A 16,078-nucleotide genomic window follows, 5' to 3' on the forward strand; every position below is an offset into this window, starting at 1 on the left:
AAATGGTCTTAGAAACTATAGAATGTGTCCTCAAGAAGGGACTGGGGCTGTGGATTTCACACGATGTTTTCTTTCTCTATTATCATTTTTTTTTTTTTTTTGAGACAGAGTCTCTGTTACCCAGGCTTGAGTGCAGTGGCATGATGGATCTTGGCTCCCTGCAAGGAATAAAAATACATCAATAGATTCCGCAGCCCATGAGCAATCAGGAAGTCCAAGGGCTCTTTGGTACTTTAACAACCACCATTTCTTTTTTTTTTTTTTTTTTTTTTGAGTGGTACTAATCTAGCTAATCTTTTTATTACTCCCACGTACTTTGAGGGGAAAGTGACTGCATTTTCTCTTTATAGTTTGGGAAACCCGGTGAGTATGGAGAAAGGGACATTTACGACTGGCCCAGAAAGTCAGAAACAGGAGCCAGTTTGTCCTATTTGAGTCCTGTTTGGCCTATGCCCAGGGACCCTATGGGTTATATAGGCTGGGTTTTTCTTTGTTCTCACTGGACTAAAGAACTGAATGAGAGGCAGTTAGGGAATGAAGAGTGGAAAGGCCAGGGGAGGTCATCTCATCCAAACCATTTGTAGACAAGGACTCAGTCCCAGGGAGGGGAGTTGACTTGCCCAGTGTCAGAGAGGATGCTGTGATGGGATGGGGCCTTCTCGCTTGTGCTTCTCCTTCTCTTGCTCAATGCATCTTAGGCATTTATCTATGTGCTGTCTGCTAAGTATCTATTGCTTTTGTTTGCTGTCACTCTAGTGTCCTTGTTGTGATTGATGCTACCATCACCCTGTAAAGGAAGGCGTGGTATGATTCAGATAAACTTTTAATAGGAAGGTCATACAAATGTTCTACTATTGGTACCATTTATAGAACAGCCATTGAAGGTATTGTGTGAGCTGCTTTAAGTAGCTACATAGTGTTTAAGCCTCATAACTCATAGAGGCAGTTATTAACCTTCCCAGTGTACAGACAGAGAAGTAAAGCAACTTGCTTAGGGTCACACAGCAGGCAAGAGGCGGAGTAAAGTTGATTTACCATCTATGTTCTTCAGCTCTTATAAAGCAGTAGCAAGTCACGTTTAAAAAAAAAAAAAGATTGCCACCTGCTGAGTGAATATTTAGTTCTCTGGAAGAATAAGGTTGCTCAGAAATAGGCCTAGATGCCATCATAGTTAAGGCTGTCGTGTGTCTGACATTGATGCAAAAAGTAAAAGAGAAAATCCAGTTAAGTAAAGTATATTATTTTGAATATGAAATAACTGGGTGTTTTGAATTTTTTATTGTCAATCTACCTAGTCACTAGGCTGAAGTTTTTGATATGCCTGGGAATGTTCTCATTTGCACAGACTCTCCTTGCCTGAGCTTTCCCCCTGCCAGGAGAGTGTAGCAAAAAGGAGAGATGAAAGTTATTTTTAATTTGGCCACTGAACAAACATCCAAGTATTCTCTTCCAGCAGCTAAGCCTATATGTTTTCTCAACAGGGTATTAATTATCTGGCTCTGGGAATGGCCAGACAGGCTGTTCTGGCTGCCCTGCCAGCCCCATATGCAATTGCTCCTGTACCCAGCAGGGCTCAGAGGCTTCAGCAGGGAGCATCCTCTTTTTCAATAAATTCAGACATGGGTACTGGGTAACTTGTTAAACACATTTATTGATTTCTTGACAGTAACCAAACACAGTGAGTGACCATTATAAACAAGAAAAGAAAGGCATTCGTTTGTACTTTGTGAAATCTGGCTGCACCTGGAGAGAAAAGATACCCCTTTCCCAGGAACTTACAAGGCAAAGTGCATTCCTTCACGGGAGCATCACAGGGGGGCATGGCAGTTTTGAAATGCAAGAAATCTGTCGCCTGCTATCTCAGGCTGAAGCTCACCTCATGTGAATGATCGAGCCATGGAGTGGAATTAAAGTTATACTTGCTTAGCAAATGCATTCCTGATTGCCACAAACTCAGTAAAAACTGGCTGCCAATGAACAAAACATGTAGATGAAGGAACAAGTGAAATCAAAGAATGCAGTTGCATGGAGCCAGGGCTTAGCTTGTAAGGAAGGAGAACAGACCAAAGCCAGAAAAATGAAATTAACTCGTTAAACACATTTATTGAGCTGTTAACAATAACCAAACACAATGTATGACCTTTGGAAAACAAGAAACAGCAAATGGATCATTTCTGATCTTGGCAAATCCTACTGCAGTTATGTGACAAAGAGGGAAATAATTCCATTTCTTTATAGTCTGTGGTGATATATATACAATGTGTAGCTCTTCAATGTCTGTCCTTTTTTTTTCTTTTTAAATTGTTGAGTAAACAGAAGAATCATAATCTAGAAATAAGTGTCCTTGGCCAACTTTGTCCTGCTCACCTGCTACCAGACCCTCAAAGGATCCTAGGACACTGTCTGAAATTACTTGATGCAAAGTCCGTTTGATGCCATCAGAGCTGTATTTTCTCCTCTCTCTTTTGGAAGAATTTTGTATGTACAAAGGCTGAAAAGTCTCACTGGGTAGATTTATTAGTTCAGGAAAAATGGTATCAAAATTGTAGTCAGGTTAACTGGTTATTTTCTTCTAAGACTTCTTATGAATGAATGAGACTTTTGTTTCTGAAACTTGACTTCCCATGATGGAGGTTGTAAGAGAGTGTATGTGTGTAGGTTTGTTTGCATATGTGTGTGTGCATGTGCAAGTGCTTGTGTGTTTGTGAGTGTGTGTGAGAGATGTATTCCTCTGCCATAGTTTTGCAGACACTTTTCAAGAAGAAAGGGCCAATCCCAAGAATGAATGAGGCTTGGGGAAAAGGAGGAGAGAGAAGCAAGAAAGGGGACATTCTAGGTTACATCAATTCACAGTTGTAGCATTTCACTGAGGTGGGATTCTTCTTGGCTTTGTTCCCTACTTGAGGAGCCATTCATTTACTGCAAAGAGAGAAAGAAAAAAATCACACATACAACACAAACAAGGCATACTGAAATAATCTGCACACAGTTTTAGGGAATTCCTCCAAAGGGGAAGGGCCTGTTTTGTGAATGCCTGCTTGCTTATATGCATTTTAACTACCCCCTTCCAATTCTCCATGACCTTCTAGGCCTATACTGACCAATGTGGTGGTCACCAGCTGCCACATGTAGCTACTGTAAATTTAAATTAAAAAGTTAGTTGCATCATTATACTAGTCACCCATCCAATGTTCAATAGTCACAAATGGCTAGTAGCTGCTGTGTAGACAATGCAGGATAGCCCCTCTACCTATCGTGAAAACATTCTCACAATCACAGAAAGCTCTAGTGGATGACACTGCTCTATACCAGGGATGGGCAAACAGCAGTCCACAGATCTAATCCAGCACAATACCTGTTTTTATAAATAAAGTTGTATTGGAACACAGCCATACCCATTCATTTACATATTATCAATGGCTGATGTCACACTGCAATGCCAGAGTGCCACAGAGATTTTATGGCTTCAAAGCTTAACATATTTACTTTCTATCCTTTACAGAAAAAGTATGTAGACTCCTGCTCTAAACTGTAAGCTCTGTGTGGGTAGGGGTCGTATCTGTCATCCTTCACCCAGTTAAGTAACTGACACATAGTAGGGACACAATATAGGGGTGTTGACTAAAGAGAAGAAGCAATGAATGAGTTGGGTATTTACTTTTCTGGTAGTTCTGGCTGGAAGGGAGTGGAAAATAGAGAGTTTGGGCATGCAAGTGTGTCTGAGAGAGAAAAAAGAAGGGAACATGGGGAAGTAGGAGGAATGAAGTAGAGGATCAAGGAGTAGTGGTGGGGGCTGCTTCTAAAGCTGTATGGGAATAACCACAGCCCTCCTATTTGGGGGGTGTGTTATTTCTGCAAAGGGCTTTCCATCCAGGCTCTTGTTTGCTTCCTTTAACAAGCTGTGAAGTACATGGCATAGGAACTGTCATGAAGAAGCCAGGTCTCGTGGGTAAACGATGTGGCTGGGTTTGCACAGCTTGTTAGAACCAGGCCCAGAACTTGGGTGTCCTGACTTCCAGTCCAGGGCTCTCTAGGACCCCATCCTGCCTCCATCTTTCCTTCCACAGTGAGTGTTTACCACAATGTTTAACAGATATTTAATAGTAGGCAGAAGGGAAGAGAGAGAGGGCTGGGTGTGGACCACAGAGTTACAAGAGGCAGATGTTGCCTTAACCATTTCTAGGGACATAGCACTGGGCAAAGATACATTTTCACATTACCCCATTGGATCCTAATGGCCTGGCCTTTAGAGTATTTGTTCACCTTATGTGGGAAAGGGGGTATTTCTTGCATATAATTAAATGTCTAATGCTTTTTGCTGTCCTGTTCTAACAGATAACCTTGGGAACATCAGCCTTTTTGGGCTTTTCTGTAAAATGGCAATAAAAAGAAGCTGTCTTGCCTGATATAGAGGGGATTTAAGGGTTATATATCTCTCACATATATCAAAACTCTACATTCTATCTATCTATCTATCTCTCTATCTATCTATCTATCTACTTAACCTACCTACCTACCTACTGACCGACCTAGATGTATTCATACAAATATCTGTATCATGCATAACAAACCTTTAGACCTTCATCATCATGCAAATGGAGTGTGATGGTTATTGTCATTTATAATCATCATTCATATAATGGAATATAATGCCAGGCCTTTAAGAACAGGTCTCAGCAGAAGGACTGAGCTCTGGCCCAAATCCTCCACACTCTGAGCCACTGCACCCACCTCTATACTGAAGCTTCTGGGCTCGGTTGTTGGGACAGTCCTTCCCTTGTAAACTGAAGTTGATGTTGGTGCGGATGCAGCGGTTGTTGAGCGGCTGGACAGGCCTGAAGTTGTCACTCATGCTCAGAAAGATCTGAGATGGCTGGTTCTGGCTGAGCAGGCGTAAGGAATGCATCTGAGGAGAGAGAAGTAGCATGAGATCCAACCATCCTCTTAAATGCTCTAGGGAAGAAGTAAGACCACAGCGACTGTGGCCAAGCTAGATGGTATCGGCTGGATGAGGAAAGGGCTGTGTAAGCCCCACAGAGTCCCTTTTTCCCATGAGTTCAGTTGAGCTGAAGGCCCACTATGCCTCCGTGCATGAAGCCAGCCTTGCTTCTAGCTTACTAGGTTGTATATGCCTCTGAACAAGTCACTTGCACTCTCTCACCCTCAAATGCAGCATCCATAAAAGGAGGAAATCTGGCTAGGTTTCTCTAGGGTTCTTTCTTTCTCTGATACTCTTTGGTTCAATAATTCCATGACTCCCACGTGGTATTACCTGGACCATAGTGATTGGTCCAGGGGTCAGAGCGAAACTAAGCTGGACCAGTTTGGTTTCTTTTTGGTAAGACTATGAGGGCCAGGAGGCTGGACCATGTTTGCAGCCATGTTCTACCACAGGACTGCGAGGCAAAAGAAAACAGTCTCTAGCAGGAGAGAAGAATGAAGTAAATGTGTGGTGAGAAGGGGGCGACAGAGAGAAGGCACTTCTGGGGTTCCCATTCCAGTACATTTCTGATTTTAAATTCTGTAAGATGCCCCCGTAGCTCTCGAATAAATTCTTTTTCTAAGCTTAAACTTAAGCAGGGAGTTACTGTTGCCTGTCACCCAGAGAGTCCCAATCAGTACAGATAGGATAAGGAACTTCAAATTGTTCAAATGGTTGTCGGGTGCTGAACACATATCCTGTCAAGGAGATTGGCTTCTGCTTCCTTTGCTCATCTCTCTTTTGAATTTTTTAATAGGCTCCCACAGTGATAGAATGTCAGAACTGGAACAAACTCATGTAATTTATCCCCCTCTCGATAAAGAAGAGAAGTGTTCATTTCGTAGAGGTGGGGCGACAGGCCTGAAGAGCACAATAAGCCATGTAGCCAAGCTCCCACAGGAGGACCGATCTGCTCCTCTTCCAGTTCTGAAGAGTACTAACTCTGTGAGATGATCCAAAAAAACCCCCTACATTCAAATACATGTGTGAAAGGCTACATATCGTACCACTTCCTCTTGAAGACTGACGCATGTATTCGCATTTGAAAAGGACCCCAGAAGTTCTTCAACAATGGAATCTATTGAACTTTTTAAAACCCAGCTTTTTCATGTGCATGATGACGTCTTCCATTTTGCTTCCTTTCTGAACACCATAGTTGCAGAATACACTCTGGGAACTAACAGCTATCTTTTCCCACTGAGACAGGTGACATTCTTCTATAATTAGTTCAGGCTAAGCCTTTTGGATGTAGGCTTTTTAAACTTAGGCATAAGGGTTGAATTGTGTACCCCTGAAATTCATAAGGTGAAGGCAATGGTAACCTCCAGTACCTCAGAATGGGACCTTATTTGGAAATAGTCACTGCAAGTGTAATCAGCAAAGAGAAGCTTATTGGGGTAGGGTTTAATGCAATATAGAAGGTGTCTTTATAAAAAGGGGAAATTTGGACACAGAGCCTCAGACACAGGGAGAACACCTTATAAATATGGAGGTAGATCTTGGAGTGATGCTTCTAAATGCCAAAGCACACTAAAGATTATCAGCAAACCACCAGAAGCTAGGGGAGATGCATGGAACACACACATCCCTCTGAAGGAACCGGTGCTGCTGACACCTTGGTCATCTAATCTCCAGAACTGGGGGGCAATAGGTTTGTGTTGGTTTAAACTATCCAGTTGGTGGTACTTTGTTACCGTGGTCCTAGTAAACTATTACAATAGGCACTGCACAATTCAGTGATTTTTTTTTTTAACATCATTCTTCTCCATTGGTTAAAGGACCAGAGAGAAACTCACCTGCATCCTGGTTATATAGACAGGTTTGTTCATTATTATCCAACTTGCTGTCTCATAGCAGGGTGGGATAGTCATCGACCCATCGTAAGTAATGAAACTAGACGTCTCTGGGTATAGTTCCTCTATATTAAGTCCCTGTAGTAAATATGCGTCATCTAGAGAAGAAAAGAAGATTTAAATTTTAAAGGAAGATTTAAAAATTAGGTTTCTTGAGAAATGGATGGTATTGCTGACATATATACATACATATCTGTATTTCCTTTTTGAATTCCAGAAGACTGCATCTGTCAGGATAGGCAGCAGAAACAAGCAGCTGCCCCCCCAAATCTCAGTTGTTTTAAGCAATAAGGATTTATTCCTTGCTCACACACATGCTCGTTTCAGGTTGGCTGAAGGCTTCCCTCCATGTCACTGTTGCCCATGCTTTGGGACCTGGGCTCTTAGAGCAGTAAACACCTGGACCTGTGTGGATCAAGTGACAGAAGCGAAAGCATGGGGAATGTGTGTTCGCTCTGAAACTTCCATCCTAGAAGTGGCACACATCATTTGTGCTCATGTTTTGGTGGCCAAAGGAGTCACATGGTTAAGGCTGATGTCAGGGATGCGAGGAAGCATATTCCTTCCACAGGATGGGGCCCTGAGCATTGGTGAGGTGTAAAGCAATGCCGTCTACCACAGGGATTGTTGGGGGAGTCTTCAGTTCTAGTCCCTGAGATCTAGATTCCTAGACATTACAGGTATCATGAGATGGACAATTAAAGCTTCAAGACTGTTGAAAGTCACCTGGTGACCATTCTTAAAACAATAATAAGAAAATATTTTTGGATAAAAAAGTAAATCTGGCCAAATCCTACTGTGGGATTCTCTGGTTAAGCTCAACAACTGATTATTATTTTTTTTTTTTTGTGGATTTCCTCTCTCTCAGGTCTATGCAGATAGCCTCTTCTCTTACACCTATTTGAGGTATTCATATCCATATATCTTGTACTATTAAATATAGTAATTCAGTGGTAAAAATGACATAAGTACATCTCAGACTATATAAAAAAGAGAAAAAGAAAAAAATTTCAATCATCTAAAACTGTTACTATTAGCATTTAGTGTTTTTCCTGTTAATTTTTATTCAACATATTGGTTATATTTTCGATAAAATTGTATGCATTGGAGTTTTAAAATATCAGTAAATTGTCATGTATCTCTCATCTCCTACCCTCTTCACGATCCTTCTTCCTTTCTTTTAGCATGTGATTGGTCTCTTCTGTTGGCTTCAAAAACACCATAATTAGTATTCCCATTTTTCTTGCCATTCCTTCTCAGGTTCTGTTGTTGTCTCCTGATCTTCTGCCTGCTTCTCTCAGTGATGCAATTCCCCAAGGATTAGTCCAAGCCTCCCTTCTTTTCTTACTCTATCCTCTCATCTGAGAGTAGCTTATCTACCTCCATGGCCTCACTTGCCTTCTGTATCCCAGTGATTCCAGATCTGTGTCTCCAGAGGTATCACATCCCTATGGGTGCCATGAGCATTCATCACTGTGGCCAGTCCAGGAGACCTGGAGAACACATGGCAGGGTCCCAAAGCCTGGCTGGCAGAGGGCTAAGACTGGCTCCCCAGGCCCATGGATGCACACGTGTTCTCTCGTCCATGTATCTAACTCCCCGTGGGAAAGGACTCACTCTTCAGTGGTTGAGGTAACCTCTTCAGTTTAGTGTTGTGCACATATATGGTAACAGAGGACTTTTGCATGCAGCTGGAACCTCAATGACACAATGAGATGGGTCAGGCAAAGGGTAACATCCTCATTGACAAGAAATTAAAGATCAGAGAGGCAAAGTAACCTGCCCGAGGTCACAGGGGTAGCTGGTGACTGCAGAGTGGAAATTAGAACTCAGATCTTCTGACCTCCAGACCAAGGTCATTTGTTCATTCAACAATTATTCACTAAGAACCTCTTCGTGCTAGGCACAGTGTTAAGCTCTGGGGACAGAGCAATTAACAAGATAGATACAGTCCCTGCCCTTATTCTAGTTGGAGAGATAGATAACAAATGGCAAAATAAAGACGTGTAGGCTGTAATGTCACTGTAATAAGTGCACCTTGACCTGCCTGTACTTACCTATTAATTAATGCTGCTAATTTATTCTCCTGGGCAAAGACGCCCTCTCCTCCATTTCTTCCTCTAGAAATTGCTCATTCAGCTTTCTCTGATAAGAAACAGCCACCTTTGCCAAGGGAACTTGAATTTCAGTGTTGCTTTGTCTATTAAATTTTGAACAAATCAGTGGAAGTAATGGTTTGGAATGATATAGAGACAATTTGCCTACTCCATTCAAAGCTGCCCCTCCTGGCCTCCTACTCCCTTGATGGGGCAAGGGAACCCCTCCAGGGTTCTATCCATGCATAGCCTCTGAGGAAGAGAGCTCCATTAAGCTGGATTTGGAGACCAGCCCTAGGAGGAAGGACTTTCTTTCACTTTTTATTTAAATGTTTCTACCTCTCTGTCAAAACACCAAGGAACAAGGACCTGTTCAAGAGAGACACAGCATTTGGAATATAGCCAGCCTGGGTCTGCGCTATGGCCTGTTTGGGCAGATGCTTCCATAGCAAAACCACAGTGCCCAGGGCACACACGCACGTGAGGGACCTTGGGAGTTACATCAGGGGCCAACACAGTAAGTTGACATTGGATATCAGCATTTGTCTTGGACTGCCTCTTAAGTCCCTAATATGTGTCAGGCACTAAGCCAGGTATAAATGAGTGGGAAATAATTAAGTGAATGCAGAAGGCATCATAGAGACAATGACATCAATCTGCACTGGGGCCAGAGAGAGCCTGTGAGTTCTGCCTGGGTCGGGGGTGTGGGGGACTCAGGAAGGAATAATTGAGGAGTTGACTTGAACTGCATCTAAAACAGCAGCAGGTGATCAGTGTGTAGCTGGCAAGGAGGTAGGGTGTCAAGGGCACTGGAGACAGAGCCACAGTAGAGAGACAGCAAGGAAAGAGTGGTGTGTATTTGGGGATAGACGGAGTGTGAGCTGCAGGGGGATGTGGAGATGCAAGGAGAGGGCTGCCGTGAGAAATGTGGCTGGTGAGGTCAGCACAGGCCCCTCCAGAAGGTCTTCCCTGTGCTACTGGGACTTTGGGCTTCATCTGGAGGCAATGCAGAACCACTGAAGTGTTTGAAGCCAGGGAGTAGCATGATCAGATTTGCACTTAATGAGGCTTGCTCTGATGGTGGTTTGGCCTGAAGATTAACATATTGAATAAGAGAAGGAAGCATTCGGCACATTTTTGTTAAAGGTCAATGTGATTTGTTTAACCAAGCCTGCACGAGGAGCACATTGGGTACTCTAGCATGCTGTTATTATTGCATTTTATTTTATTCAGGGCGGTGGGGAGGAGTAAAGGAAGCAGTAGAAAGGTATTCCAGGCATGACTTGAGTAAAGAAAAGGAACATTTTTTTTGTTTCTTTGAAACTAAAACCAGCCTTTGTACTGCAGCTATATTTGTGGAAAAGACTGGGGGCTGGGTGTGGGGCAGGCTAGGAGTAAGAGGCAAAGGTTATGCTCAGGGATTTATCATACGTGGCAGGTTTCCAAAACACTGTAGTGCTGATGATACCCCAGACTCTACCCACTGAGGTCCTGCCAAGAGATCCTCTTAGTCCACTTCCTCTACAAGACGCAGCAGTCATCAGAGGACATAGGCAGCTTCTGCTCTCCTGACATCCTCACTCCCCATTGTGTGCTTTCTGTGAATCTTGTTAATACTTCTACTCTACCTTTTGCCCTTTTTATATCCTCACACAACAGAACTTTGAAAGACCCAGTGTGGAGAGTGTGAGTTTTAGACTTACATCTCAGTTGGAGTGCTGGCTTTGCTGCTTACTCTCTGTGTGTCCTTGGACCCACAGGTACCCATCTGCGCCTCAGTTTCCACCTCTGTAATAGGCAGATGGTTGGGGGACTTGGCTCATAGGGTTGTTTGATGAATAAACATGATCATGCTCTTCAGGCACCTAGCACAAGGCGTGGTCCAGGTTTGTCAGGTCCTCCTGCCCTGCCCTGGAGTGTCCTTGCCCTGCTTCCCCGGGATAACTACTGCTCCTCTCTGCAAGGACTCCCTGGCTTCCCCAGCTGGGGCAGCACCCTCCTCTTTCACTGTATTTACTAAAATAGCTTGCCAATGATTATTTGCCTATTTAACTGTCCCTGCTAAGCTGTGAGCCCTCAGGGGAAGGGTTTGCATCTTTTATCTCTGAGCCCCCAAATGCCAGCATGAGTCCACCACAAACTGGGTGTTGGGTAAACACTGCATGAATGAATGAATGAATGAATGAATGAATGAATGAATGAAATGATTTCTGCTCAGCAGTTCTACCTGCTGGCAGTGCTGGGTAGGAAGCAAGGGAGGAAGAGAGGACGTCATCTATCAGATGATGGGAAGCATCTCTGAGGTTCCAGTCAGCATCTTTTGCTTAAATACATGCTGCCTACCATCTCCCCCGGATGTGTCACACCCTAAGACATAAGGGTAAGATTGCCTGCCCTGTTTCCACCTCCCTATGGTATTACCAGGTTTCCATACCAAACACGCCTGTACCTTCATATTTGCATTGCTGAGTCTGTGTGCATTTAACGTGTAATGTTTGTTTTCATGACTCATCATGCTGCCTCAAAGGCTGCCATTACATCAGTGTCTGTCTTTTAGGTATTGGCATTTGAAAACCCTGGCTACCTTTTTTCATCTCCTTTTCTCTCTATTGAAGCTTGCTTAGTATGTTTGATAGGACAGAAGCAGGAGGGACCCCAGAAAAGAACATGAGTAAAATAGAAGTTTTCAGCCCTAATGTCACTGGGTGTTTTACAGGGCCAATTAGGACAGGAACTAGTTTTCAGCCACAAACTATCTTGTCTATATAGCAGCCAGCAGAAAACCATTGTTTGACTTTTATCAGCGTCATCGTCTGGGCATTATAGACAGAAAGGAGACCGAGAACCAATATGCCAGAATGGGGATTCTCCTCTCTAAACTCTCATGGCTCTATTCACAAGTAAGGATGCAAAGATCTAGAGGAGGTCAGAGTTGTTTGTGAACAAAGATGCAAATTTGGGGTGAAGCTCAGAGGCCAGTGGGAGCGATCACGCATGCCTCTGCTAGCTTTAAGAATATTTATTGGAGAAAGTGAGGACAGATGTTCCCATCAAGTTTCATGAATAGTTTTATAGAGAAGTTTCTTTACCTATCCCCGTCTGTCTGTCTGTCTGTCTCTCTCTCATATCTCTATCACCTGTCTATTTACCTGTCATATGAAAAAACCGCTTATAAGGGGCAAATCCTAAATCCTAGATGTCAAGTCGAGAGTCTTAATTCAAGTCTGAGTTCTTTTTTTTTTTTTTTTTTTTTTTTTTTTGAGACGGAGTTTCGCTCTTGTTACCCAGGCTGGAGTGCAATGGCACGATCTCGGCTCACTGCAACTTCTGCCTCCTGGGTTCAGGCAATTCTCCTGCCTCAGCCTCCTGAGTAGCTGGGATTACTGGCACATGCCACCATGCCCAGCTAATTTTGTGTATTTTTAGTAGAGACAGGGTTTCAGCATGTTGACCAGGATGGTCTCGATCTCTTGACCTCGTGATCCACCCGCCTTGGCCTCCCAAAGTGCTGGGATTACAGGCATGAGCCACTCAAGTCTGAGTTCTAATGGTAGCTTTGCCAGCAACTCATTTTTCCTTCATAGAAGAGAATGTAACCTCCTACTTGACCGTACCAAACAGTCATGGAAAATTTCATCTTCAGGTATTATAAAAAATTCGTTCTATGGATCCAAAAACATCTTCCAACATACACAAGCTTGTTAGCCAAATTTATCTTAGGTACAGTGTTATAATTTTTTATGGGTTGGCTATATCTTTATAGTAAAGGAAGACCCCTTGGATCTTGAATAATCAGTAAGTGTAGAATATGTGTGTATAGCTTGTAGCCCAATTTTATTATTTCAAATGGCTGCAGAAGTTGACAGCTGAACCTTTGATTTTATGATACGTTTTTAATGAATCTGTAATTTATCTTATGCTGAGTTCTTAGTCATGGTTACAACTCCCAAGTTCACTTTTTCTTTCTGTAAGAGACATACACTATGATAAAATGCCTAGGACAGCATGGGGTGGGTGGAGGGAAATTTTCCCTCAGTCTGAGCTTTATTTTATTTTATTTTATTTTCTAGTCTGCATTTAACAGGCAGCCTCTGTTAAATGCATTGTGCTTACTCATGTGGGCCACTGATGAGATTTAATATTGCCCGGCTTCCTGCTTATGAAGTTCCCATTTGAAGAGAACGATTCCAATGAGAACAAGGCACGGCAGTTTCAGAGATCAATACTAGGCTTGTTCCTGATCAATATGGAACTATTTGGCAATTTTCTCATATAGAATGACATTTCCCCTTGTAATCTGCGGCAAATTCAACTGAAATGAAAAAAGGCAATTACTAAATAATGAAGTAATATGATATTTTGTTTTACACAAACAATAAATGGGAAAAGGGGCCTCTGAGAATTGGATTCATGGAGGTAAGCTGCTCCTGCTCTATTCCTTGCTGACGTGAGTAACTACTGAGATTGCAACATGGAAAGTGGTGTGCTGCATTTCGAATTCTGTGAAAACATTTCCAAAGCCGTTCCTTTGAAATGAAAGTACAAGTTCAATTAAGCATAGAGAAAGGCACCAGAAGCAATATGCTTAAACTCCTTGGTGATATTTCATCACATTTAACATCGCATCCCTCTGAGGAGCAGCACATAAAACACTTCCCAAAAACTGAGAAGTATAAGGCAGTTCCAAGTTGGTCTGTCCTTGCCTACACATTCATCTTTTAGCTGAATAGAAGATTTGGGGGTGGGGTACATAAAGCAAAGTTATAAACAGGTAAGACTGAAAAAGATGCTTTAAAGGGCTTATGCCACATGTCAAAACACCGTATTTAAAAGCTATTTAAAAGCCCTCCTCCAAATGCCTTCAGTGGTGTGGTTTCATTTCCTTAGAGGAAATACATTAAGACAATAGCCATATTCTTTTTTTTTTTTTTTTTTTTTTTTTTTTTTTGATGGAGTCTCACTCTGTCGCCCAGACTGGAGTGCAGCGGTGTGATCTTGGCTCACTATAACCTCTACCTTCGAGATTCAAGCAATTCTCCTGCCTCAGCCTCCCAAGTAGCTGGAATTACAGGTACCTGCCACCATGTCCAGCTAAATTTTGTATTTTTGGTAGAGATGGTGTTTCACCATGGTGGCCAGGCTGGTGTTGAACTCCTGACTTGAGGTGATTTGCCCATCTTGGCCTCCCAAAATGCTGGGATTATAGGCGTGAGTCACTGCGCCTGGCCACCATACCTTTTTAAATTTGAAATTTGTGATCCTTTGGATTCTTATTTGACTAAAGATCACCACTGTATTTATTAACTATGAAATGAATGGGGCACATGACATTGAAGGAGAATGAAGCTACCAAAATAATACTGTCCTAGGATGTTGGAAGAAAGTGATCATTTATATGGAATGTTCTAATAGTTATTCCCTCTTACCCACTTAAGAAGGCTCTTTGCATTCCATTGGTCACTAGTTTAGCCACTTGAAAATAGCATCTCTTTTTAAGAAAATTCTTGCTCAATGAAATCAGGTAGATACTAAAATGATAAGAATATTACCTTTTATTTAATTGGGATTCTGTTAAGCAATGCTAATTAACACCAGAGAAATGGAGGGATATTAGCATTATTCCAATATAGTACATTAAAAAATTAAGATACTTCAAGTAAATTACCAACATCTCCTTGAGAAAATCCATTCAGAAAATCTATTTTTCAGTGTCATGATTTCAGTCTTAATTCCCAATCCATTGAAGGGGAATTTGACTTTAATAAAATGGATTTTCTTTAGAAGACTCTCTAAGTTCAGCCTGAATTTAATTCAGGCTGGTCTTTTCCATTGCCAGGCCCAGTTACTGAGAGTGTTTTATAAGTTTCACTCAGACATATGAAATCTAAGCTTGCAAGGAAAGTAGTAGAATCTCATTAAGTCATTACCATCCACTGCATGGATTCAAGCACAGGAGCGGTGTTTCATTTAAAGTAAACAAATTCTGTTGCCTGTGTGTCCTGTATTGCATTTATCTTCAACATAATTTTTATTTGGCGTCATAGCAACCTGCCTCCTGCCCTGCAGGAAGCTGGATTTGACAGCCACGTATCTTAGGACAACTTAGAAATACACATTTATTGAACACCTAGTTTATACCACTCATTGCCCAGGCAACTGACTCATTACCTTGTTTGATTTCACATCAGCCCCTCAATATCAGCATTAATATCCTCCTCTTACAGATGAGGGAGATGTTTAGAAGCTTGCTGGAGTCAGGCAACAAAGGAAGTGGTCGAGCCAGGATAGGAGCCAAGATCTCTCTTCACTCGAACACAGTGCCTCCCATGAGTGCGGTGCCTTTACCAGCATGGCATTTAGCTTCCAAAATTCCCAATCCTTTTGGTGAGATTCTCCCTCTTTCCTCCTCTTATGAATTCCCCAGCATTGATTTTCTTGGCTGGTTCAGAAGAGTGATTTTGCCCAGTTCCCCCCTTTTTTTGGGTCATCCATTCTGTGCCCAATCCTACAAACTGGGCAAATGGGCTGTATCTCACCCCGCTGCCTCCATGCCTGCAGCACCTCCCAGCACCTTCTCAGTGGGCTGATGAGGCAGCCACGCCAGAGCCTTTTCCAGGGTGGGATTTTAAAGATATCTTTAGCAGTGATTTTCAGTCCTAAGTCATAGAGATCTGAGTTGCTCTTTCAGAAGTGAGGACACGTCCCGCCTCTCTTCTCTATTTATTCTTACTCCCAGGATTTCACCAGCGTTTAAACGCCATCTGGGTGCCAATGTCTTCCACATTTATATCTCCAGTTCTCCCTCCTGAAATCCAGACTCATATAGCCAACTGCCTACTCCACACCTCTTCTTGGGAACCTTATAAACATCTCAAGCTCAGCATGTTCAAAATTTCTTATTTCCTTCCCACCCACGAATCTGCTTCATCCAGCCTCCCCATCTCATTTAATGAAAATGTCGTCCTTCCAGTGGCTCAGGCTAAAAGCCTTAGTCATCCCTCACTCCCCTTTTTCTCTCACATAAAACATCACATATATTATCAGATAGCAGTACGTTTCTTGTCTTTTTCTTCAAAATATACCCAGTTATTTCTCACAACCTCCCTGCCAATCCCCATCAACCTGGTCATGATCAATGCCATCGTCTT

The 16,078-nt window shown here is 42.5% G+C and overlaps 1 protein-coding gene across 3 annotated transcripts in view; it reads right to left on the reverse strand.

Moving 5' to 3' along the window:
* Window positions 1-1,631: 1,631 nt before the first annotated feature.
* Window positions 1,632-16,078, reverse strand: part of CA10 (carbonic anhydrase 10) — a 538,166-nt gene continuing 523,719 nt past the window's right edge. For 2 of the 3 annotated variants that reach the window (XM_017540214.2, XM_017540213.1), the window contains exons 8-10: window positions 6,778-6,932; window positions 4,732-4,906; window positions 1,632-2,919 (exon numbers count right to left, since the gene is read on the reverse strand). In XM_017540214.2, coding sequence (XP_017395703.1) covers window positions 2,897-2,919; window positions 4,732-4,906; window positions 6,778-6,932 — 353 coding nt within the window. In that variant the 3' untranslated portion in view covers window positions 1,632-2,896. The remainder of the gene's footprint in view (window positions 2,920-4,731; window positions 4,907-6,777; window positions 6,933-16,078) is intronic. The other variant, XM_037742584.1, reaches the window with a different exon arrangement.

This window comes from Cebus imitator, unplaced genomic scaffold, assembly GCF_001604975.1.
Source record: "Cebus imitator isolate Cc_AM_T3 unplaced genomic scaffold, Cebus_imitator-1.0 Scaffold123, whole genome shotgun sequence".
Classification (NCBI taxonomy): domain Eukaryota; kingdom Metazoa; phylum Chordata; class Mammalia; order Primates; family Cebidae; genus Cebus; species Cebus imitator.